At 49.5% G+C, this 26,186-nt stretch overlaps 2 protein-coding genes across 3 annotated transcripts in view; both read left to right on the top strand.

Annotated features, from left to right (window-relative positions):
• The window catches only part of LOC128826163 (transcription factor HES-5-like), a 57,539-nt gene extending 52,458 nt beyond the window's left edge, over positions 1-5,081 (top strand). The window contains exon 5 of one of the 2 annotated variants that reach the window (XR_008442805.1): positions 3,789-5,081. The gene's annotated coding sequence lies outside the window, so the exon portion shown is untranslated. The remainder of the gene's footprint in view (positions 1-3,788) is intronic. The other variant, XR_008442806.1, reaches the window with a different exon arrangement.
• A 951-nt stretch (positions 5,082-6,032) lies between these two features.
• On the top strand, positions 6,033-25,846 carry LOC128826286 (tumor necrosis factor receptor superfamily member 14-like). The gene is made up of 9 exons (XM_054009532.1): positions 6,033-6,078; positions 6,665-6,786; positions 14,043-14,148; positions 15,622-15,747; positions 16,879-17,034; positions 20,335-20,425; positions 21,684-21,871; positions 22,980-22,996; positions 24,332-25,846. Exons 1-9 carry the CDS (start codon positions 6,033-6,035, stop codon positions 24,380-24,382), a joined length of 903 nt encoding a protein of 300 aa, XP_053865507.1. The 3' UTR covers positions 24,383-25,846.
• The last annotated feature ends 340 nt before the right edge of the window (positions 25,847-26,186 follow it).

The following is a 26,186-nucleotide window of genomic DNA, read 5'->3' on the forward strand; positions in this document are numbered from 1 at the left end:
ACGAGCTCCCAATGGGGAGTGGGGTCTGAGGCTTGCCCTGCTCCGGTGCTCCAGCCGGAGAGCAGGGTCGGGGGCCACTCCACATGGCTCCCGGAAGCAGCAGCATGCCCCCCTCTCTGGCGCTCCAGCTGGGGAGCAGGGTCGGGGGCTGCTCCATGCGGCTCCCAGAAGCAGCGAAATGGCCCTCCTCCGGCTCCTACACGTGGGGCAGCCAGGGGACTCCACTCTGCATGCTGCCCCCGCCCCAAGCGCCGCCCCCGAAGCTCTCATTGGCCGGGAACTGCGGCCAAAGGGAGCTGCAGGGGTGGTGCCTGCGGATGGGGCAGCGTGCAGAGCCACCTTGCCACATCTTTGCATAGGAGCCGGAGAAGGGATATGCTGTTGCTTCCAGGAGCCACTTGAGGTAAGCGCCTCCTGGAGCCTGTATCCCTGAGCCTCCCCCCGTGCTCCAACCCCCTGCTCTAGCCCTGATTCCCCCTCCCACCCTCCAAACCCTTTGATGCCAGACTGGAGCACCCTCTTGCACCCCAAACCTCTCATCCCCAGCCCCACCCCAGAGCCTACACCCCCAGCCGGAGCCCTCACCCAACCCCTGCCCCAGCCCTGATCCCCCTTCTGTCTTCTGAACCCCTCGGTCCCAGCCTGGAGCACCCTCCTACACCCCAAACTCCTCATCCCCAGCTGGAGCCCTCACCCCCGCCTTGCACCCCAGCCTGGAGCCCCTTCCTGCACCCTGAACTCCTCATTTCTGGCCCCACCCCGGAGCCCGCACCCCCAACCACAGCCCTCACCCCCTCCTGCACCCCAGTCCCAATTTTGTGAGCATTCATGGCCCGCCATATAATTTCTATGCCCAGATGTAGCCCTTGGGCCAAAAAGTTTGCCCACCCCTGGCCTAGATTGTAGATTCTTTGGGACGGGAACCATCTTTTGGTTCTGTGCGTGTGCAGTGCCTAGCAAAAATGTGCCCTGGTCCATGACTGACACTCCTAGGTGATCCCACAACACAGATAATAAATAATAATCAGTGATGTGGTCTATGGGCCAGTGACTTGTTGCCCTGGGCCTTGTGTAGCATCCACACCAGTGACTGCAAAAGTCACAAGGCCAAGGAGAATCAGCCCCTCTGTGTTTCAGGAAAGATGAACGTCATCCACTGCATAATTCCCCCTATTCGAATGTGTCTGCTCCTACCAGAGATAATCTTCACGGGGGGATATATAGGGATAGCATAGAGAGAGTCTGCAGCCAGCTAGCTGGAACAGGGACACAAAATAAGGAGGTGAAGCAGCATTAAAGATTTGTCCAGTTGTGGGTGGAGTCCTGGGGAAAAAAAACCCTCAGAGTATTTGACGCTAACAAGGGTGCCTTGTGTGAATGACTCCATCTGCCCCAGTTGTGGAAAACTAGGAAAGTACCCTAACAAATGCTCACATGGCCCTGCTCACATGTCCAGTGTGACAAGCGCAGCAAAAAAGGAAATGAATCTCTCTGCAGCTATCAAAAATGACAAGGAAGCTCTTGTTGCTTGTAACCGTGGGTGGGAGATCAGCTGCTCATGAGGGAACAAGTCACATACATAGGTCCGGCTCCAGGCACCAGCGAAGGAAGCAGGTGCTTGGGGCGGCCAATGGAAAGGGGCGGCGCATCCGTGTCTTTGGCAGCAGGTCCCTCAGTCCCTCTCTTCCTCTTTGAGCTGCCGCCGAAGAGGAAGAGAGGGAGCGAAGGACCCGCTGCCAAATTGCTGCAGAAGAATGAAGCGGCGCGATTGAGCTGCTGCCGAAGTGCCACCGATCGGCTTTATCTTTTGTTTTTTGTTTTTCTCCCACTTCGCCGCTTCGCCGCTTGGGGCGGCAAAAAAGCTGGAGCCGGCCCTGCACATACACCAGTTCAGACTTTATGGCGCAGATGTTCTGCTAGTGCAAACTGATGAGCACCATTCACTTCTGTGGAACTAAGCTGATTTATACCAGCAGAGAATCTGACTTTATATCTGCCCATTTAATACAACAGTTATGTCAGAGTAGGGGCATTTTGTATTTTACTTCCCAGTGTAACTGAAAGCACAGGCTAAATTTGCCTTTTTCACCTTTTAACACTTTCAGATGCACCCTACACTATTCCTGTTTTCTTTTCCTCGCTTATAACGTAACATAAAAAAGATACCAGCAGTTACTTACAGTAGAACGATTTGCTTCATAGCCGGTTGGTGGGGTATATTTTACCTTCGCACACGGTTTCTTACTGCTTTTTACAATTTTGCATTAGGCCTGTCTACATCTGAAAATTAGATGGATCTAACGTCAGAGGTGAACGTAAGCCGGTACGGTCAGGTATGGCGCACCGGCAAGAGCCAGTATGCCGTGCCGGACTGCACCGGCTTCCGTGGCGGGGATTTAAAGGGCTCTGGGTTCCCCACTGTGGCGGGGAGCCCAGAACCCTTTAAATGCTGCCCGCAGCTCTGGCGGCCAGCTGGGGCCGGGATTTAAAGGGCTCGGAGCTCCCGCCGCAGCGGGGAGCCCAGAGCCCTTTGAATCCCACCCGCAGCTCCGGCAGCCGGAGCTGTGGTGGGGATTTAAAGGGCCCGGAGCTCCGCGGCGGCCGGAGCCCCGGGCCCTTTATTTTGCCCCTGAGTTCCAGGGGCTCCCAGCCACCTCTGTAGCTGGGAGCCCCGGGTTGATTTAAAGGCCCGGGGGCTCACAGCCACAGCCGGTGCCCTAGAGCCTTTAAATCTTGAGAGGCCCCGCCTCTTCCGGTTGAGGCACCGCCTCTTCCGGACAAGGCCACGCCCCCTCAGGACTCCGGCAGTACCGGTAAGTCCTGTAAGTTACTTTCACCCATGTCTAACGTCATCGCTCACATCTATAAAAATGTTGTGCTGTGTGACATAGTTAAGTTGATCTAACCCCCCACTGTAGATGCAGCAAGGTCAATGGAATAATTCTACCATTGACCTAGATGCCACCTCTCAGAGAGATGGTTAATGACACTGATGGAAACCCCCCTTCTGTCGATGTAGGATGCAGCTACACACTAGCACGGTAGCTGAGCTGCTGTAACCACAGTAGTGTAGCCAGACCCTCAGTTCACGTGTCACTAGTAGCACTGACAGCATGTGACAAGGTTACATTGTGGGTAGAGCAGAGAACTATGAATCAGGACTATTAGGTTCTCTTCTTGGTGCTGCCCCTTCCTGAGTGACTTTTGGACAAGTTATTTCATCGTGTTGTGTCTCCAGTTTCCATCTCCCTGTACAAGGAAGAGAACTGCCTTCAGTACCTTACAGGGGTCTGCTTGTGAAAACTAAATTTTGAAAAAGTGCTTTGAGATCCTTAGAGAAAAGTACCATGTTATAAAACCAAGTCAGGAAGACAATACCCAAGAGAAAGTGGCTGCCTCCGGGGAATAATCTCTGCTGTCCACACAGACTTGCACTTCAATTAATGGTGTCTACTCAAATTCAGCCCCAGTGCTAAGCGCAAGAAAAATATTTCCTTGATTTTCTGTTGTTTATAAAGTGCAGGAGAAAGTTGTAATACACAACGAGATCTTTCGTTCCCCTGAGTGTTCAAGGAGGAGTGAAATGTTTCTACAATTTATTTTTAATCCCAATAAAAATTCACCTACACTTTTTGTAACCACGAACATCAAAGCAGGAACAACCTGAGAGTGAAACTGACTAAAATCACTAAAAACAAGAGTGTTGCTGGCTGCTCCTTGGGCATGCTGACAGAGACGCAAACAACCCAGAATACAGTTCTGACTGGACTTCATCTGTTCCCTCTCAGGCCACGTCTACACGTACAGCGCTGCAGCTGTACCAATGCGCTGCAGTGCGTCTGGTGAAGATGTTCTATGCCGATGTGATGCTGTGTATAAGAACGGTGACCATTTATATCACTGTTACCACTGTCACAATTTCCATAGATCTTATACAGTTTGTATCATGTAAGGTGTCAGTGGAAAAGTTGCTTCAAAAACTTCAAAAACAAACTTCAAAGAGAAACTGCAGAGCTACAATTCATTTGCAAACTTAACACCATCAATTTGGGCTTGAATAGAGACTGGGAGTGGCTGGCTCACGACAAAAGCAATTTTCCCTCTCTTGGCATTGACACCTCCTCATCAGTTATTGGGAGTGGACCACGTCCACCCTGACTGAATTGGCCTTGTCATCACTGGTTCTCCACTTGTAAGGTAACTCTCCTCTCTTCATGTGTCAGTATAATAATGCCTCTTCTGTAAATTTCACTCCATGCATCTGAAGAAGTGGGTTTTTCATCTACGAAAGCTTATGCCCAAATAAATCTGTAAGTCTTTAAGGTGATACTGGACTCCTCGTTGTTTTTGTGGATACAGACTAACATGGCTACCCCTCTGATAAGTGGAAAAGTTCTGATTTGCTAAGTATGATTATCTGTTTATAGGCATGTATCACTTTGTATCTGAAGTTATGAATATTGGCTGTGTACTTGGATCTTACACACGTGTTGTGTTGCTGGGTGACAACCCCTCTCCCCCCCCACACACGATAGAATTTACATCAAGGCTACACAGTTACGGGTGGATGGCCCATCAAGGACACTCAGCCCTCACAACGGGCCATTGAAGAAACTCATCCCCTCCAGATAGTTCTTCCTGAGGATGCTTCAGACAGGAAAGGGCCAGTGGTCACCCCCGGTGAGTCAGCAAACTGTGTAAGGACATGTGATATGCGACTCTGGACTCCAGCTTGGGTCAGTAGCTTTCCACAAACGGGCTCTGGACTTTGTTTGGGACAGTAAAATTCCAAGCACGTGGCAGAGGATATAAAAGACCCCTGAGTCATCTCCATTTTGTCTTTGTTTCCTGCTTCATTTCTCGGGACTGGATTTCTAACAAGGAAGCTCTGAAGAAGGACTGATGACCCCCAATCTCTTTGGGTGATTCCAGAGATTCTTTTGCAAACCAGCAGTTTATTCCATCTCTGCTGGAAAGTCCTGATAGAAGGACTTTGCAATCACTTGTGGGTATATAGTTCCTTAACCATTTGTAACTCTGTTCTTTTATTTTATTAATAAATCTTTCAATAGTTTACTAAGGATTGACTGACAGTGTGATATTTGGGTAAAATCTGAGTTTTGTATTGACCTGAGGGGTATATGTCTGATCCTCTGGGATTAGTAAAAACCTCACATATAATGAATTAGGTTTTCACCATATTAGACCTGTTTATCTGGCTGGGAGCCAAGGGCTGGAAGGTCTAAGGGGGACTGTATTTGGCTTCTGGTTAACCAGAGTGGTACTGCAGAAGCTATTTGTGTCACTGGCTTGGTGAATCTAATTATAGAAATAACCGCCGGCTTGGGGATTGTCTGCCCTATTTCTTGCAGTCTGCCCTGAGTGTGGCATTTTCAGGCTTGTCCCAGTTCTCCCAACGTTCTCCCGTTGGCATAATAAAACCACCTCCGCGAGCGGCAGAAGCTACATGTCCCGCCGACATAGTGCTGTGCACACGAGTGCTTATGTCGGTGTAACTTATGTCGCTCAGGGGGGTGGTTTATTCACATCCCTGAGCAACCCAAATTCTGTCTACATTACAACCTAAGTCTCCCCTGCTCCACGCCTGCTCCTCTTCTCTTCTCCTACCTGCCCTGTCTCCCTCACCCCCTTCCCTTTTCTTTCCATTTAACCAACCCTCCTTCCCCTCCCCCGCAAGAAATTTAGAAGAACATGCAGTTTGCTGCTGAGATGCTCTGGGGTTCACCCAGGCCAGCAAGGGGCTCAGTCAACATCTGCCTTGTAATTCTGGGTGTCTTGTGGCTGTTCAGCTTTGGGTCAGCAGCACTCAGACCCCAACACCCTGCCAGCACCCCCTGCCACGGCATTGGTTTTTGCAGTGTAGATGTCGCCTGTGGCTAGGAGTGCTTTAGCGGTGTAGATATACTGGCACAGCACTCCTGATGGGGAGACAACTTCTACTGGCAACACTGTGATTTTACCTGTACCGCTTATTCCCAATCCCACCCCCGGAAAACAAGCTGTACTGGCAAATGCTGTTCTGCCTCTATAACTGCATCTGTACTGGGGGCTTTGCTGGTCAGAGATCACCCCACACCCTGACCAACATAGCTAGACCGGCAGGAATCTCTCAGCTAGACCTGGCTCTAGCGTTTGCCACGCTGACCTGGGGCAGAGACACCCAGAATAAGAGAGGGGTTATAACACGACAGAGCTGTGTCTTCACTGGGGAAAAACAGGTATGTTTTTATATGGAGAGAATTATCTGGCTTTAAAATCCCAATGTAGCCATGGCACAGGTAGTTTTTACCTCTATGTGACCCCTTCAGGGTCAACACTATGTGCCCACTATACCCTGGATTTACCTTAAGTGTGTCTCTCCGTATAACAATAAACAATATAAAACTAAAGACCAGCCTACTAGGAAAGTCCCTGCCTGGTTGCATATTTTCACTTTCACTTTCAGTGAGAATTTTCGAGCTGGTGTAGGTTCTGAGCTGGTCTCTTGGCTGCTGTTGCGGGGCCGTTGGGCCTGGATTAGAACCTGAACCGGACCAGGACTTTGGGCTTGTGTCCTGCTAGCGGCCGGGAGGTCCTGGAGAAGGGCGCGGGGGATCCATGGGGCGGACACCCCAGGACAGGGCGGGGCACCAGGCTCACTAAGGCCCGCAGCTTGTCACTGATCGGGACCTGGAGGCCGCGCTGAGCTGTAGCGGGCAGAGACTCAATGCCCAGCGGGGGGCAGAAGCAGACACACTGCGGTCTGTTCTCAGGACCATGCTCTGGGTAAGTGGATCACAAAAGTTCATGAAATAAAATGGAGCCAACAGATCGGCCCTGCCCAGCAAACCCAGCAGAGAGACTGGGAGGTTTGGGAGTGAATATGTGGCGGTGGGGAATGGTAGGGGATGGGATTGTGGGAATCTACTGTGACTAATAAGAAGATCCCAGGAAGCCGAATATTTTACATATATCCGTTTTACTAACGCAAACTACACGGTGCAGAGTTTGAGGTGGTTTATTCCTTGTTCAAGAAAATCTCTCTGCATTTTAGAAGCTGTTGGACTCCATCTGGTGGAAACAGCAAAGAACAACAAAAATGAATATTTAAAATATAACTTTTCCTCCTTAATTTAGTAGGAAAAAAATACCGCAGGGAGATTTTTGGTTTGTTCTCATCAGCTGATACTCAGCCTGGAGCTTGGTGGGTGTAAGTGGATTGACTTTTTATTAACGGACACTGATTTTAAAAAAACAAACAACCTACCCCCAAAGTTGCCCTTTGAATGGGGAAATGTTTGAGGATTCTAAATGGACAGTAGCTCATTGTGGTGCGTTGTACTGAATCCGCTGCTGCTCTAGCCCCATAGTTTGTTGTTTTGTATCTGCCATTTCCTCCCAGGGTTTCCACCGTTGTATGGACGTGTGGAGCAGGCCAGCACAGGGAATAACGCTTGGCCCACTCGGAAGCTGTGCTGCTGGGTCTCAGTTTGGGGCTTTCTATGGCCAATCATATTTCAGTCCTTCCATTTTGGGTGTCACAGTGTAAACTGAAACTGGCACTAATTTCAACTGTATTCCGAGTACTCAGCAAAACGCACCATGGATAAAAGGGAAAGAGAATATACTGGAAGAAAAAGGAAAATGATTTCCAAGTGGCTAACAGGGTATCCCCCAGGCTTCTGGAGTTAGAAAAATCATAACAGAAAGCGGCTTTAGCTGAAATGTCAAAGGCCACAGTCTATGAATCCAGCCCCATCATTGTGATACACGTGATTAGACCCACACTGAGCTGAGCACTCCCATGAGTCAGGGATGGAGGATCATGTCCCAGGGCTGTAAAGGCTGAATTCTAGCCAGACTAATGTCAGTAGAACTGTTCCAGGTTTAAATGAGAGCAGAGTTTGACCCAGAATCTGGAGAGTGGTAGTGAGGAAATGACAATGTAGGGGGCTGATAGGCTAACAGCAGACACCACCAATTTGGTCATCTTAATGCAGTCTCTCTATACAAATACACTTCATACATCGTGTGAAAGCTTTGTATGTCTACTTTAAGATGAGGTATGATGTGGAGCTGTCAAGTGGTGCTGTTACCACAGATATGGGGATAAACAGTGACACCATCAACATGTTAAAATGACCACTTTGAAATTTGCATTTGTTTCTGTTACTTGAATGACGCTAAGATAAATTATTTTATTATTTCAAGAGATAAAATTGGATTTCTTTGTGACCTCAAAGCATCACAGCAATACCGTAAAGGGTAAAACAAAATATGATAATAAACTTGTATAAGTATCATGGAAAAGTCATAGTGCTGGTAACATTTATAGGCAACATCATTATCATCTTGTTCATCATTATGATATCCACTGAATGTGCTTGCACTACCAAAGTCTTCCTTGCCTTGGCTTGTACACAATTCTGTCCAGGAAAGATTGTTATGACTACAGACACAGTTAACTGTTCAACAACCCCTACTGGTACAGGCATAGATAAAGTCATGTCGAAGATCATATGCCATTTGGCCCTTGAAGAATACAGCAAGTAGTTCATCATCCACATTTTTTCATCCACATTGCAATGGTGAGCTGATATCTGGTTGGGAGAAGACATCCAAATCTTCGTTTGTCAAGATGCTCTTTTGACACCCTCTTCAAAACTCTCTTCTTATGGTGGGAGTTTGGCCGGTGACTTGTCCTTTTTGATGGGTAGATTGAGATACAAGCAATTCAGTTCTTCGTGGGCCTCCTTTTTCTTTCTCATGCTGGTCAAACAGCACTGCTACCAATTTCCTTGCTGCAGAATTTGCAGCTTGTCCATCACTCTCTCCCAGTTTGGCAAGACCTTTGAAGTGGTAAGCGCCCTTTGTTTTGATAACATTAAACACAGATTTCCCCCCTTCCTCCCCATACTAAATAGGGATGACACAGTGACACATCCTGTTACTGTGTGACAGCAGGAGGTATATCTCAGAAGTCAGGAATATGTGTGTCACAAATCGCATGCACAGGTCTGAAGCGACTCTAGGCAGTTTTGCTGCTAATGGTGCCTGTTTCAATGCACGTGTTGTCTGTGTGTTCCATTTTTGGAAAATAGTGAGCAGCAAGGAGCAAAACCATGGGTGGTGGGTGAACCGCGGCTCGGGGAGGCTAGTCCCTGGCCCCCCTGCCCCTTCTGCCTGGGGCCCTGCCCGTCCCGCCCCCCTTCCCCGGCCGGAGCCCAGAGGCCCCCCACCAGTCCCACAGGCCGCCGGAGCGCCGCCCCCCCATTCCCAGAGTGGTAGGCAGGCAGCGAGGCCCCCAGCCCAAGCCCCTGAGCTGTGGGCAGGCAGCAGGGTCCCCAGTCCTGGAGCGCTGGGTGGGCGGGAGATGTAAACACCGGCTCCAGCTGCCCAGAGTTCCTGGCTATGGGCTAGCCCCTAGTAGCCCCAGCCAAGGGCAAGGGCGCCGGAGCCCTCCCAAAAGTCTGGGAGGAGGCAGGGGACCTTGCCCGAGGTGGAGGTGAAAGCAGCCCCTTGCCCATGTCCTGGGCCCCTAGCCCAGGGAAAGTGGAAGGACCCAGGCTCCCCACAGCTGCCCGTGCAGCTCTCCCCAACCCAGCTCTGGGTGTGGGGAGGCCTTGGATCCACAGCCCGGCCATGATAAGAGCAGGGCGGGCAGCTGTGGGGATCCGCGGTGGACCCCTCTATCTGCCCGCGGTGCGGGGGGCCTGAGGAGCACCCGGCCTGTGTCCCCACTCCCCGGTACAGGTGGAGGGTCTGCGGCTCCTCACCGTGGCCGGGCTGCAGCTCTCGAGGCCCCAGCCTCTGGCCCCTCTGGTCAGGTCAGGGATCGCTGCGTGGGCAGCCGTGGGGAACCAGCGTGGAGTCGCGGACCCTCCTGCCCCGGGCGGCCGGGGGACCTGGGTGGTGGGGACACGGCCAGGGGCTGCTCTCAGCCCTCTGCACCCCAGGATGGTGGAGGGTCCACTGCAGCTCACCACCGCTGCCCAGGCTCCCCCACTTTCCAAAAGTGGGAGAACTATGGCCTCCTGGTCCCCCGGTTCTGGTACCACTGGCCCGGGGCCCCAGCCACAGTGGAAGGAAGAACCGCAGCAGAGCATGGCGGGAAGCAGGAGGGGACCTGGGGGTGGAGTGTGGGCGGGGCCACGCAGGCAGTTGGGATGGGCTTAGCCTTCCCCTGCCTTTGATACCCGATGCCCATGAGCAAAACATCTGTATAAGGTGATCTAATTACTATGGTTCCTTGGACACCAAGAGACACAAAAGCCATATTAGCACGTAGAGCAGGTAGATCATCCTTGTGTCTGCTTCCTCTTGAGCACTGTATGAGTCTCTGGCTCCTTCAACGCCTCCACTGGTCATGGAGTTTGCTACTTCATCATTGGAAACGCCTCCAGCAAGAAGGTGTGTGTGTATTGGGTGTGTTCCTACACTCGCAGGTGCATCTTGAGCCATATAGTCACAGAGAATTTTACAAGTCACGGCTTGTTGGATGCCACGGTTAGACACTTTTCCTGTGGAGGCCCAGGGCACCCACCAATCAGCTGGTATTTCTTGCATCCAGCCTTAGATCCTGTCCAATGTCGTCTTTCTGCAGTTTCATAGAGTTACTGCTGTCATATCTGTCAGACTTCAGTTACAGAATCAGCTTTGTCAGATCCTTTTAGGACCTGCCTCAAGTACTCAGCAGCCATTTCATTGAGTGGGCGGAGTTTGTCTCCAGCCATCATTTGCGTGACAGCCATGGCATCTCTGATGGACACTGTGGTTCCTTTGTTGCATGCTCTTAGCTCATGGATTTAGTGTTGTGATAATTTGGGAACAGATGAATACTGCACACTCTGCAATTGAGAGGCAACTTCTTTGAATATCTTCTGAAGGATGATACTTTTTGTTGGCTGAATTACATATCTCTTTATTAGTCAGCAAAAGGACAAACTCCAGCACCAAGTGGGCCCCAAAGTAGCTGATCTGTGTAAGCTACAATGACTTGGCTTAAGGTAATATTGTGCGGCTTTTATTTTGGCTGTTTCAGACCGAAGGATTGGAGCAGCATTATACAAAACCATTTGTTCCTTTGAAAGCTGTTCATCAAGCTCATTTGCCAGAAGAACATCTACAAAACACTTGGATGACTTAAGTTCCTGCTTCACATGACTAGCAGCTTGGATAGCATCAGTTAATGGTATTATGTTGCATAGAACAAGGGAAGACTTGCCTTGCCCATGCTGTGCGTGAAATGAAATTGCAGAACCATAGTTGTTTTTCTAATCTTACCTGTATACTGCTAGTAGTGGTCAGCCTGTGACCGGTGTGAGACTGATCTGGTCAGTAAATTTCAATTCAAAATACAGACAGCTATTATAATCACTTGTGAAATACATTGACAATTAAGAATGTGCGATGTGAAAAGATTTCATGTCAGTACATTGGAAAATGGTGATATTTGCCATTTTTGCCATATGCTAAACAGCTTAATCATTTCTGGAAAAAAACAAAACTTGCCCATGCAAAGCCAATAAAAATCTTGTAATACGTTCTCCTTTGGTAGCTTTGACCAATAGCCATCAAATTAAGGGCTGAAATTAGCTTAAACAGTAAACACGGGTCATACTGAAAGGTGAACTGTCGGGCTGGAAGGAGGTTACTAGTGAAGTTCCTCAGGGATCGGTTTCGAGACCAATCTTGTTTAATCTTTTTATTACTGACCTTGGGACAAAAAGTGGGAATGTGCTAATAAAGTTTGCGGATGACACAAATCTGGGAGGTATTGCCAATACAGAGAAGGACCGGGATATCATACAGGAAGATCTGGATGACCTTGTAAACTGGAGTAATAGTAATAGAATGAAATTTAATAGTGAAAAGTGCAAGGTCATGCATTTAGGGATTAATAACAAGAATTTTGGTTATAAATTGGGGACGCATCAGTTGGAAGTAACAGAGAAGGAGAAGGACCTTGGAGTATTAGTTGATCATAGGATGACTATGAGCCGCCAATGTGATATGGCCGTTAAAAAAGCTAATACGGTCTTGGGATGCATCAGGTGAGGTATTTCCAGTAAATATAAGGAGGTGTTAGTACCATTATACAAGGCACTGGTGAGACCTCCTCTGGAATATTGTGTGCAGTTCTGGTCTCCCATGTTTAAGAAGGATGAATTCAAACTGGAACAGGTACAGAGATGGACTACTAGGATGATCCGAGGAATGGAAAACCTGTCTTATGAAAGGAGACTCAAAGAGCTTGGCTTGTTTAGCCTAACCAAAAGAAGGCTGAAGATATGATTGCTCTTTATAAATATATCAGAGGGATAAATACTAGGGAGGGAGAGGAATTATTTAACCTCAGTACCAATGTGGACACAAGAACAAATTAATATAAACTGGACATTAGGTAAGTTTAGACTTGAAATTAGATGAAGGTTTCTAACCATCAGAGGAGTGAAGTTCTGGAACAGCCTTCCAAGGGGAGCAGTGGGGTCAAAAGACTTGTCTGGCTTCAAGTCTAAGCTTGATAAGTTTATGGAGGGGATGGTATGATGGGATAGCCTAATTTTGGCAATTAATTGATCTTTGATTATTAGTGGTAATAATGCCCAGTGGCCTGTGATGGGATGTTAGATGGGGTGGGATCTGAGTTACTACAGAGAATTCTTTCCTGGGTGCTGGCTGGTGAGTCTTGCCCACATGCTCAGGGTTTAGCTGATCGCCATATTTGGGGTCAGGAAGGAATTTTCCTCCAGGGCAGATTGGCATTGGCTCTGGAGGTTTTTCGCCTTCCTCTGCAGTGTGGGGCACGGGTCACTTGCTGGAGGATTCTCTGCACCTTGAGGTCTTTAAACCACGGTTTGAGGACTTCAATAGCTCTGACATAGGTCAGGGGTTTGTTACAGGAGTGGGTGGGTGAGATTCTGTGGCCTGCGTTGTGCAGGAGGTCAGACTAGATGATCATTAAGGTCAGAAGGGACCATTAAGTCTATGAGTCTATGATTAAACACTGTAGTCACAGTCATGTTGCAGTGTGTCTGGAACTGTGGAAAAAGTGACACTTTCTCATTTTGGTACCATTGTTTCACCTCGCCTGCCGGCTTACCGCACCATTTACCAGCTCCACCCATCATACCCCAGCTAAACATACATGAAATAAACTTTCAGATGATCTCTGATATTGGTGTATGTAGCATGTGCACAGTAAACTCCCAAAATATGGCCCTTCTTGGAGAATTGCTTCACAACTACTGGTCAGAAGCCGATCCTCTCAAGTCCTATTGAAATAAATGGCAAAATTCCTGACAACACTTAGACATCACATTTGGGTCTTGCGAGGCTGCAGAAAAGACCTTTATGTTCCAGGTTAGCCTCCTCACAGTCTGACTTTCAATATGCTTTCTCCGCTGCACCCTTAGTTCAGTCGCTTTGTCTTGATCTGCTACAGAGCGTGGTGAGGTTGTGCAGGGTTTCTTTACAACTGTAGCAGGAGGAACCAGGAGGCAGATGGGGCTGGGGAAGGCTCTAACTAGCCGCAGGGATGTTGTTGTTTTCCTTGTTCCAATAGCTCCTTGTTCAGTGTCAGGAGACTCAGCACATGACGCTTATACCCAGACACGACTGAGGCACATGCTTGTGGGGTCACTGAAGTTATTGCAGTAACATGCAGTATGTGAACGCTGCTTCCTACTGCAAAGGAGACATCAAAAGACACGTAAGGGGCCTGATCCTGCAGTGTGCTGAGCACTTCCTGAACAGTGCCCCCAACTCCTGTTGATTTCAGTGGTGTCTCGGTAGCGGTGTGAGAGAGGAGATGGAAGCTGCTTCTTACACACTAGCGCTCACTGGATCCGGGTCAGGGTTGAGAAGAGCTTGCTAGGAGTGTTGTCGTCGTTGAATCCCCTCCTTGAACCTGAGGGACTCAAAGCGTTCAGGCAAAAGCATCACAGCACTAATCAGTGCCATGGTGCTACCAGCCCCTCCCCGTCTGCTGTTGAGCCTGCATGATGCGAATCAGAAACTCTCTCTTCTCTTCTTCCCTACAGATTTTTATCATTTTCTTGGTAACACAACTACCTCATTCGGAAGCTCTACAATGCTACCCAGGCGAATATGAAATAAATGGCGAATGCTGTCCCATGTGCAGTGCAGGTAGGTATATATGATTGCTTCTTTAAAAATCAAGACCCTTGCCTAGAGAGTCCAATTGTCTGGCCTCCTCCAGAGAGCTTGCTCGCCTCTGTTACTGTGAATCTGACTGGTGGTGAGGACACAGATCTGTCCATGTAAACATCCCATTGCTTGTTACTCACCTGTCAGTGGAGGACATAGAGAGGATGGTTCTTGTGGCCTGGGGCACAGGAGATCCAGAAGGAGACGTACTGTGATACTTTGGGCAAGTCACTTTCTCTGTAACACCTCCCTTCCTCAGAGGCCAGGTCAGGTAGGACCCGCTGCTGGCCTGCTCCCTTGACTGACTTGGCTGCTGGGGAACCAGGAAGCCGAGTTGCATCGCTTTGGGGTAGCCACAGCTCCGGAGTGGCTGCTGGATCAGCAGTTCTGACTCCTGCGTAGCAGCCTGGCACCCACAGCAGAACAGCGGCTGCTCGATGCGCACCCTGCCTGCAGCTGGGCTTGCCCTGCTCCTGTGTCTAGTCCTTACCCCTCCTCCGTCCTAGCCCTGCCCCAGCCGGCTTCCAATCCTTACCCCAGCCCTGTCCTGGCTTCGGACCCCCCACCCCCGACACTTGGCTGCGCCTCCTGACTGTGACTCTGGTTAACCCTTTGGCTTCTGACCCTTGGCTGGGCCTTCTGACTACAACCCTACTTTACCCTCCGACTCTTGCACTCGGCTTCTGTCACTCCAGTACTGACCGTTGCCTTGTTCCTGGACTCTGCCCCGCTGGACCCAGCTCTAACCGGTCGGCTGAACTCTCGTTTCAATCTCTAGGCCTGACTGCCCGGGACCCAGATCTCTGCCCTGGTTGGCTGTAACAGTCAATACACTGTCCCCATTAGGATTCACTGTATTCACCCTTTGCCCTGCATCCGGGATCCCCCAGCCCTTCCCCAGACCCTCACAGTCCCCTTGTATCGGGATCCTACTGATCTTTCCTCTGCCCAGGGACCTCTGCCCGTCCCACCCCAGCCACTGCCCTGCCCCAGGCAGCTGTCCAGCCGGCTGCTGTGAACACCAGCACTGCCCCAGCCCCTCACCTCTCAATCTACCTCTTATAGTCCTATAGGACTGGCCACAGGCAGTCACCTGACTTCCTTAGTCCCCTGGCGCTTTCTGGTCATGTGATCCCTCCAGTCACTGGCTTCACCTGAGGATTCTCCATCCCCCCAGGAGGAACTACAATACTCAGACCTGCATCTTTTAAAGGGCCACGATCCTGACTGGGCACAGTGGGGACACATGGATCTGTCAAAGGTCCTGTGTCCGTTACAGAGTCTAAGCACGACGTGCTAGGGATCCTACTGATAAGAGACGGGTGTGAGTTATGAGATTGTTTCTGTCTATGCATTTGTCATGCATAATTACCCGCTTTTACAATCTCTGTATTAATGCATTAAATATATTAGCCTGGTTTACACAGGCGCTAATTGTTTTGTTTGCTTTAGGGAGCAGGGTGTTCAAACATTGTACACGAAATGTCAGCACAACTTGCATGCCATGTGTGGACGACACATATACAGAGCATCCCAATGGCCTAAAAGAGTGCATGAGATGTAAAGTCTGCGATGCAGGTAAGGAAGCTGTCCTGTGTGTGTGTGGGGGGGGGGCGGGGTATGGATTTTAATTATTTTTTTCTGAGTTGTCTCCCCCAGCCCACATCTACAAAAGCAGCCTAGTTGTTTGGGCACAGGACTGGAAGTCAAGAGTCCTGGGTTTTGCTCACAGTTCTCTTACTGAGTTCCTTGCAATCTTGGGCAAATCACTGAAGTGGAGATTTCTGGCACAGTGCATGGGCTTCAGTCGCACATCTTCCACTGATTAAGGGCTCTGCAATCATCCCGGGAGATTCTTCTCAGGAGGAAAGCGGATCTCTAGATTTTGCAAAAGTAGAACAAACATAATAAACAACAATTATAATCAAACATTTCAGATGGTGTCCTTTGTCCTAGAGGAGCAGCTCTGCACCCTCAGGATATGGATTGTACACGGGGAAGGTTATAACCATCCCTTTCAGATCCCAGATCCTGAGCAGTGGCTGAGGAACACGCACGTACCTCAGGAGGCGGGAGTGACATGAGTGACAGTAAGAAACCATTGTGCTCCTCTGCTCCTGGGGCCATCAGGGTCTGGTCCCCAGCATGAATTAGAGCAGCCTGCAGGCTGCTCTAGTTTACATCAGCTGCCTATGGCCCCAAAGGCCATCCGAGCACATGGGGATCCGTTGGGCAGCCAGGAGGACGGGTTGTGTAGCAGGTGTTAGGACCACTCCAAAATCCCACTACAGTGGACTACTCCTCCAGTGACCAGCTGGATTGGAGGTTGTGGTCCTTTATATGTGGCTACTGGGAGCCTGATTCTCCACTGCCTTTGTCATTATTCACACCCGTGCAGATGGATGCAGAGTGGGTGCAAAGCACGATCTGAACTGCAGCTGAGTAGAGAACGCTGGTTTGGTAGCATTTTGCATGCACCCTTTGCACAGATGTAAATACAACACAAGGTGCAGGGCAGCAGAGAATCAGGCTCCAGATGGTTCTGTTTACATGGCAACACTTGTAAAATGGAGTCATCATAACAAAGCCCTCTAGTTCCTGTGCCCTGTATCATGGATCAGCAAGGACTGGGGGTGCACATTAATTTTTGTATCTGCTCTGTTTAGTTCCTGTGTAAAGGTATTTGTGATGCATGTAACTTTCCTTTAGGAGCCAGACTGGTGACAAAAGAAAAATGCACCTATACGAAGAACACCGTGTGCGGCTGTGCCCCGGGGGATTTCTGCAGGCACATTGCAGGTCTGGACTGTGAAATGTGTAGTCGCTCCACCATCTGTCCCCCTGGCTCTATGGTGAAAGAACCTGGTAAGGCAACATAACTTCTGTAATACCAAGGCAAACCCCTGCAGTCACAGAACGAATCTGGAGCAGGACAAACTGGCTGAGAGTCAATCCGGGTGAGACTGAGGTGATGCTGGGGAAGCAGCCGGAAGAGTGGCTGGGCTGTACATGGCCCCCCTCACTGTGGGAGCGGGACTGCCATTTGTAACGCCCTTGCACAGCCCCAGGGTGGCGTCAGAGTTTGTGCTAAGCTGGATGCCCAGGTAACAGCTGTGGCCAACTTCTGTCCATCTGGGCCTGGCCAGATGCCTCTGACCTCTTCTCCCCAAGGCAGGAGTCTCTGCTGACCTGTGCTCTGCCCGGGGCCACCCCTTAGGTCTGTGCAGAATGCTGCAGCCTGCTGACGGAGCGGAGTTGCCTGTTGGTCGCATGTAGGAATTGGCTTTGACCTATAGAGACAGAAATGGTTTGGGTCCTGACGGCCTCTGTCCCCGGCACACACTGCCCCAGCTGGGCTCAGCAGAGGCGTTCACGATGGAGCTCCCTCAATATACATGGGGGGCAGGGGCATGGGAGCGAGAGAGCTGCTGGGGGTCCTCCACTCTGGAATTGCTATTCCCGGCCCTGGGCCCTGCCCTAGAGCTGGGCTATGTTCATCTTCCAGGGCAGACACAAAGCTGCCATCTCCCTCCTAAATGAGCATGAAATATACAGGGGCAAGGTTAAGTGTGTCACAGGGTGTGACGAGCTCAGACTCCTCTGGGTGTCGTTGGGCACTCACATGATGCTCTTGCAGGCCGCAATTTGCATAAGGCCGTGGGTTTGTACTCACACATGTTGGCAGCCCACCTGCGCAGCAGCAGAGTGCAGTGTGAGTTCAGCTTCAGTTTGCACACCAGAAACAGCTCCCTCAAGCACGCTTTTGGGCACAGAATTCTGTTAGTAAGACAAGTGTGCTAAACACACTCCTTTCTTCAAACAGTGCCCCCTTTGGAGCTCCCAAGGTGCAACAGACTTGTTCAGCAACTGTGACAAAGTTCCTCCTCTACCTTGGTGGGTCCTGCGCTTATTGGTGGATTTGCTCACTTCACAGATTCACCCTGTGGGTCAGGAAACAGTCCAGAGACCTTCCCCTCTGGTATAAGCTATAGTCCAGGTCAATTCCTCCTGTGTTTTATCAGGAGTTGGGAGGTATGGGGGGAACCCAGGCCCACCCTCTACTCCAGGTTCCTGCCCAGGGCCCTGTGGACTGCAGCTGTTTAGAGTGCCTCCTGGTACAATTACACAATACCTACAACTCCCTGGGCTACTTCCCCATGGCCTCCTCCCAACACCTTCTTTGTCCTCACCACCGGACCTTCCTCCTGATGTCTGATAATGCTTCTCAGTTCTCCATCCTCCAGCAGTGCACCTACTCACTCTCAGCTTCTTGCACACCTCTTGCTCCCAGTTCCTCTCTCTCACACACACTTCCTCTCCTCTGGCTTGACTGGAGAGAGCCCTTTTATAGCATCAGAGGGGCCTTAATTAGAGTCAGGTGCTTAATTGCCTCACCTGACTCTTAGCAGGTTAATTGGAGTCAGGTGGTCTATTAGCCTGGAGCAGCCCCTGCTCTGGTCACTCAGGGAACAGAAAACTACTCATCCAGTGGCCAGTACATCTCCCTTCTGCTACTCTGCTGTTCCCAACTGGTCTGGGTCTATCACACAACACATTTTCCACTGGTGCAGAATCCCTGTTAATTACACTGGAGTACATCACTGCTGTAGACACATAAGTCCCTTTAGAGAGAGAGTGGGTGTGGACTAACCAACGGTACCTCACGGTTTTTTGCTCTAATAACTAATGAGCTTGACTTTCCAGCCAGGCGTGTGTTTCCAAAGGTGTATACTGAGTGCAGTGATGTGAGCTTAACGCCCTGAGAACACGGCACTTTGAGATCCTGGGATGAGAACTACTGTCTAGAAGCCGAGTGTGTGGTGTTATTCCATTTACACATAGCCCAGGCTGTTCAATAGCATTTCTACACTGGGACCTAAATATGTCAGTGTCAACAGGGGAGGCAGCCCGCCAGCAGCCCAGGAACCAGTGGGGCAGTCAGGCTCCTGGCAGGGAGCTGCCAGCAGAGCTGAGACACCGGGTTCTCAGCTCCCCACACTGCCCCTCTTATGTCGGTGAAGACCCTCCTGGTGAGGACATGCACCACTGGCCCAAGGAGGGGAGTGTGGACATGCACCACCGAGGTAATTACTGCAGTGGCTGTAAATCAACCTAATATACACATAGGTCTGCAATTCCAAGTCCCAAAACCCGAGTGCCCCCCACCCCTGTTCCCCATACCAGGGCCATGTGGAATTGGAGGCTTCAGAATAAAACTTCATATACATGACAGTGTCCTATGATAGTTGTTATATTTACATTTCCAAGCTCTTTCCAAAGGTAATAAAATGATCTCCAGGCTATATTCAGGGATCGTTTCATCCAGCCCTAAACTATGGTCATTGGGGACGTGGAAGCAGACAGCTATTTAAGAGTTCACAGCCTTGCACAAGGTTAGGTTAGAAGGTGAAGAATATTATATTCAGTTAATTACAAGTGGAATGTAGGGAAGTGGAACGTAATTCCTCAAACCAGAATTTGGTTAGGAGATGTGTACACAGCCAGAACCGGAGCTTCTCCTTGCACCAGTGTATCTACTTACATGACCCATCACCATAGTGTTTGGGCACCTAGAGTAGAAGTAGTAGGTGGCAACATCACTTCCAGACACATTTTGGGTGTAATCCTGGCCCCTCTGAAGACAATGGATTGAGAGAGTGTCCCAGGATTTCACCCATGTCTCCCAGCCAGGACCTGCTTAGCCTCTGAGCATGGACCAGATCCCAGCATAGGTTGGTAGCTCGGCAGAATAAGTCCTAAATATTTTCAGATTCCAGCTGCCTTATCTTCATTCAGTGTCCTTTGGGCATTTAACCCCTCACTGCTGTGTTCTGTTGCAGCTTTTGTTCTATTACACAACTTGGCACCATTATTTTGAGTCTTACTATTCCTTTGGGATGTTGGCCCTTGCAATGGCCCAGATATGTGGGGCAGCAGGAGGTGCATTTTCCCCCATGTACCTGTGCTCTATGAGTACTGATGGATTTAAGTACAAGGCATTAATAAAATGCCAGCGCAGATCTATTCTTAAAGTGCTAACTCCTGATCGAACCAAGATGGATCTGCAACATGGTGGTGGTGTAATCATGGAGACCTTTCTGAAATCAAAGCTCCTTTAGGCCCCACATTCAGGAAAGTATCCCATTATGTCGTCCTCTTTTATAGGCACAGAATTCCTTGACAACGTATGTGAGGTTTGCCCTGATGGAACCTTCTCCGCCACCAAGATGTCAGACACCTGTCAGCCATGGACCAGGTAGGTAACTCTGACTACACATGGCCCTTTCCCTTGCACCGACTTTACACGCTGCGTTCTATCCTTTCATTCATTGTTATTTCTTTGTACCTGAATTTTGCGGCTCTATAAGACCTGGTTAGAGATGCCCTGAAGTTCAGCAGCTGGGAAACATAACCCTAAATCAGTAGGGCTGTCAGCTGTGTGGTGAGGAAATCCTTTCCCCAGGAATCCCTTTCTGTATCCTGGGCACTCTCCATGAGGGCTGGATTCACCTCGGGGCTGTTTATAACCATGACATGGGATGGCCGGTGGATTCCAACTGTAGCCCCCTCTGCCAAATCCTCCCTGCACAGAGCCCAGTGACATGGTGGAGACACTGTGTGGAACCAGGCCCTGGGCCATATTGGGACTGGCCACCCATGAGTGAAACAGCCCCAGTTCCATGGCCAGAGAGCTCCATGCCACACAGGAGTGGGCAGGGTTTGCAAATATAAAGACTTGAAAACCAGCTCCTTCGATTATCCACCAAGTCCTAAAGACTTTTCTGCCTCCTTGGCATGGGCAGCTGGGGGCCAGTTCAGCCCCTGACGCAGGCTAGGTTAGTTTTGAGGCCTACCAGTGACCATGACCCCCTAGGGACCACTAATGGGGGGCAGAACTTCCCTGGCCATGCCCCCTCCCTGGGCCAATCCATCTCTAGCCTGCCCCCCATGACACCATGGCCCACCTACGCCAGCTGAGGTCCCATCCCAACCGCACAGCCCGTCTGTCCCACAAACAGTGCAAAGGGACTGTAGAGCAATGGTGAATCTGGCCCTTCGGCTCAGTTAGGGTTTGCTCTGCAATGGATGATTATCTGAGGAGTGCCCGAGTCAGCGTGGTAGCACCACTTCCTGTTCTGTTTGGGTACGTCAGTGACACTGGCATTGAAAACACAGAACTCTACGCTGAGGTGTGGACAGGTAAAAACTTCTGAAGTCAGTACAGTGAATTTATTGTATTTCTATTTTTCAGTGTCATCCTATGTTCTGTTAACAGTTTGGGCCCATTATAACTTAATTTTCCAATGTGCAAGCGTCTACCGCTCAAAGGGCCCAATCCTGCAGCCTTGAAATGAGTGGGAGTTTGGCCTGTCCACAGACTGCAGGATCAGGCCCAGAATCTGAAAGGGGTCTTATCATATTTGATCCACCTGGTGGAATGACGGGTGCCCCGAGACAGTGAGAAGGCTGTGGATACGCTGACACGTTTAATAACATGTCTTCCTTCATCTTAGGTGTGAAGAGGAAGGGATGAGAGAACAAAAGGCCGGGACAGCCACTTCTGATGCAGTTTGTGTAAAAAGAGGCCATTCTACCACAGTGATAGCAGTGATAATAGTCCTTGCTCTCTCACTTTTATCTGGATTTGCTGGAACAGCGTTCTTTTTATGGAGGAGAAGGAAGACGAAAGATGGGGGAACACGTAAGTCAGAAAAGTCTGGGACCTGTGAAACCCGTCAAAGGGTCTCTAAAGGGGTCAGACTGGCAGAGTTTGTATTTGGCACATTGGTCTTTGTTTCACCCTGGAACATGCCAACCTGTAACTGGAACTGCCTCTTCAAACTGAGAATCCCTGTGAGAGTCTAAATCTATCTTCTTTATGGGGTTGCCTTTAAGATCCACTGGCCCTAAATTTGACTTACTATACAAGGTGAACTGGCTGGTCCCAGGCCAGGGTGCTGTGCTATCGCACCAGCTGCAGTGGACATGCCCCCTGCCCAGCTCAGAAGGATCCTCTCCCCCCCCCAGTTCATGACCAAAACCGGCCTTTTTCCCAGGCCAGATTCCCCAGTGGCTAGAAATACCAGCTGTTCACATTTTCCAAGTAACCTGCACCAGTTCTCCCCTTCTGATGATCTTTCCGGCTTGTCTCTGATACGTGCTTACAAAGTTCCCTTTTCATTCGCTGGGGGAGCAGTGATGTTAATGGAACGGGAGTTTGGGCTCTACTCCTAACCTGCTACTGCTGCAGAAATAAGCATCTCAGTTTTGCCCCATCATTTATCCACCAAGAGAAGAACATGTTCTCAGGTCCAAGAGAGAACGTTGTTTACTGGTTCTGGCTGGGGACTGGGAATCAGGACTCCTGGATAATATTCTCAGCTCTGCTGATGACCAGAGGTGTGAATTTTGGCTAATCTCTCAATTTCCCTGTGCCATAGTGTAGCTGTTTGACATAATGCCCCCTTATAGGGTTGTGTGGTTTGCTTTTTGCAAAACTCTTTGAGATCCTTAGAGGTTAGGTGCTATATCAATGCAAAGCATTGTTAGAGCCCAAAATCACATTGGATTAGCATTGTCACCTAACCACCTTCCTCTCCCAGGGGGGTGATTCCTCAAGATGCTGCTAAGTGTAGTGCAAAGCGCAGTTACAGCACAGTGGGGCCATGTTCTGTGGACGTGCACACACATGGCCCCACTGAATCGCAGAGAGCTGTGCAGGACTTGGCCCGGGGACATTAATACAGAAACGTGTCAATACAAAATGCACCAGACTGTTTTCTGATGAGGTTGTTTCTTTTTCTTTGCAGCTGCACAGGAGACAGGGGTGAGTTGTCTGGTCTTTTATTTACTATGCAAAAGCACCTGGAGCAGGAGTTTGCTTGAGTGTCTCTGCCATGACTATGTCAGCTTGCCGCGCGAGAGAGAGAGAGTGTGTGTGTCTGTGTGTGTCTCACTATGTGACTTTGGAGCTAGTCACTTAAACATTATGGTCCAGATCCTCAAAATTATTTAGGCTCTTAATGTCCATTGATTTTAAAGGTATTCGGGCTCCTGATTTCAATGGAAGTTTGGAGCCTAAATATCTTGGAGGATCTGGGTAATTATGCCTTACTTTCTGCATATGTAAAATGGGAAAAATACCTACCTTAGGGGATACCAAAGACTTGACTCTTCCCCCCACACTTACACATTCATACTCTGCGGCTGTGCAAGGCCCTGAAAGCAACAGAGCCAATTCCCTGGGCTGGGCATAGAAGCTCTCCCGTTGGCGTAGTAGTGTCTTCACTAAAGCGCGGCAGCAGCTCAGGTGCAGCTGTTTAAGTGTAGACTTTCCCTTAAATTCATAACTCTGCTAGATACTAAGGGCTTGTCTACCCTGGCTGGTAGCTACACCCCTTGTGGAGGTGGGTTTTTTAGAGTACTGGAAGAGCTCTCTCCCAGCGCTCTGCCGCGACCACACAAGTCACAGTAAAGCGCTGCCGCAGCAGTGCTTCACCGTTGCCTGTGTAGACTACCCCTAAATCATGGACTCCGCAGAGACACCGGTTGTACCAGTCATTACAACCATTTGTAACCTACTAACCCTGCTTTGTCCTCTGACTTGCAGAGGAGTTAATTGCCCACTTTGTTTAAATGGTTTATTGCAACATGTGTTAACCTCTTATGCTTAACAATCTGTCCCACCTTTAGCTGTTACACCCTGGAAGGAGAGCTCTGGGAAGCTCAAAAGCTTCTCTTCCATCAATACAAGTTGGTTCAAGAAAATATATTACCTTACGTACCTTGTCTACCTTTCAGCATATTTGGTTTGGAAATGGATATTTCTAGAACAGTTACTGTTTTATGCCGGGTTTATCTATATTTTTATGGCATTACACAGTTTAAGATGATGTGAAATTAACTAGTTACGAAGTCTAAGATCTGTCCAGCAAACTGGACACTTTTTATAGGAAAAAATGATACCAGACAATATAACTTACACTTTTGTTCTAAGTGAGGAACAACATTAATAATTATTATAATACTTCATCGTAATGAAAAAGAAAACAAACTCTAAGAAAGAGAACTCTTGGCAGGTGATAGGTAAATGTACCAGCCATTTGACTGTTAGTAATTGAATGTTCATAATGTCTTTGTTTTCCTTTGTCATATTTTAAAGGATGAGTCAAACGGACAGGTGGGGAGAACTTTGATCCAGTCTGCTACTTAGGAGAAAACAAAGGCAAGAGCAGTGGGGGAAGAGTCAGCCCTGCACCTGTGATTGGATTGGAGGCTTCTGAAAATCCCCCTTCATTGAATTTCAGCGATCATCATCATTTAGTTCCTCTGGCTAAGGCCTGTTATGTTGAAGCCTTCCTCACGGACACATTGTTAGGTGGAATGTCTGCAGACTATTCCTTAAGATCCAAAGTGACAGTGAGAGTGAGGGTGAGGAGTCCGACGATGCTATCGAGCCGCGTAACGCATACGACACGAAATTGCTTGTGGCATTCATGGACATGCTCAGCATCGTGGAATGCCGCTTTTGGGTTCGGGAAACAAGCAGCGAGTGGTGGGATCACATCGTCATGGAAGTCTGGGATAACGAGCAGTGGCTGCAGAACTTTCGGATGAGAAAAGCCACTTTCATGGGACTGTGTGAGGAGCTCGCCCCCACCCTGCGGCGCAAGGACACGAGATTGAGAGCTGCTCTGCCATTGGAGAAGCCGGGTGGCTATTGCAATCTGGAAGCTGGCAACTCCAGACAGCTACCGGTCGGTCGCAAACCAGTTTGGAGTGGGAAAGTCGACCGTTGGAATCGTGTTGATGCAAGTTTGCAAGGCCATTAATCGCATCCTACTCAGAAGAACTGTGACTCTGGGTAACGTGCAGGAAATAGTGGATGGCTTTGCACAAATGGGGTTCCCTAACTGTGGAGGGGCGATAGATGGGACGCACATTCCTATTCTGGCACCACCCCACCTAGGATCCGAGTATGTTAATCGGAAGGGATATTTCTCTGTGGTTCTCCAGGCGCTTGTGGATCACCGTGGGCGTTTCATTGACATTAACACAGGCTGGCCCGGAAAGGTGCATGACGCACACATCTTTCGGAACACTTGGCTGTTCAGGAAGATGCAGGCCGGGACTTTTTTCCCAGAGCGGAAGATCACGGTAGGGGAAGTTGAAATGCCCATTGTGATCCTTGGAGATCCTGCTTACCCGTTAATGCCGTGGCTCATGAAACCCTACACAGGGAGCCTTGACAGCAGCAAGGAGCGGTTCAACTACAGGCTGAGCCGGTGCCGAATGACTGTGGAGTGTGCCTTTGGCCGTTTAAAGGGCCACTGGCGATCTCTGTATGGGAAGCAGGACTTGCATCCCCGCGGTTATATCTGCGTGCTGTGCTCTCCATAATATTTGTGAAGGGAAGGGTGAAAGCTTCACTCAGGCATGGCCCTCCGAGGTTCAACACCTGGAGGCTGAATTTGCACAGCCAGAGAGCAGGGCTATTAAAAGGGCCAAGCGGGGCTGCAAGGATTAGGGATGCCTTGAGGGAGCAATTTGAGGCTGAAAACCAGCAGTGATATCTGGTGCCCTGCACGGGAGTGAAGGGCAGTAGTTCCAATAGGAATCAGTGTCTGCCAAGCAGACAAGCAGACTTGCAGTGCCTGTTTATTTCCTGGGCTAAGGAGTCTTTTACTTTATGCAATAAAAGAGAATGTTTTCAAAGCCAAAGAATCCATTTATTGAAAAGAAAAAAAATGTATTTATTGAAAAGAAACAAGGGGGTGGAGTGGGGAACAGTGCAATCACAGATTCGCGTATGTTCTGTCTGGTGTGCTGTGCAGTGAGTGCTGCACTTCAGGACAGCTATACTGCATGGTGATGGGGGTTGAGTGCAGAGGGTAAGGATCATGGTTTTCAGGGTTGGGTGGTGAAGATACTGGTGTTGGAGGCAGCGGGTGGTGTGAAGAACACGGAAGTTGGGGAAAGTGGGTTGGAGGTGACAGTGGGGCACAACGGAAAGAGTT

Source organism: Malaclemys terrapin, chromosome 19 (genome assembly GCF_027887155.1).
Source record: "Malaclemys terrapin pileata isolate rMalTer1 chromosome 19, rMalTer1.hap1, whole genome shotgun sequence".
NCBI lineage: Eukaryota > Metazoa > Chordata > Testudines > Emydidae > Malaclemys > Malaclemys terrapin.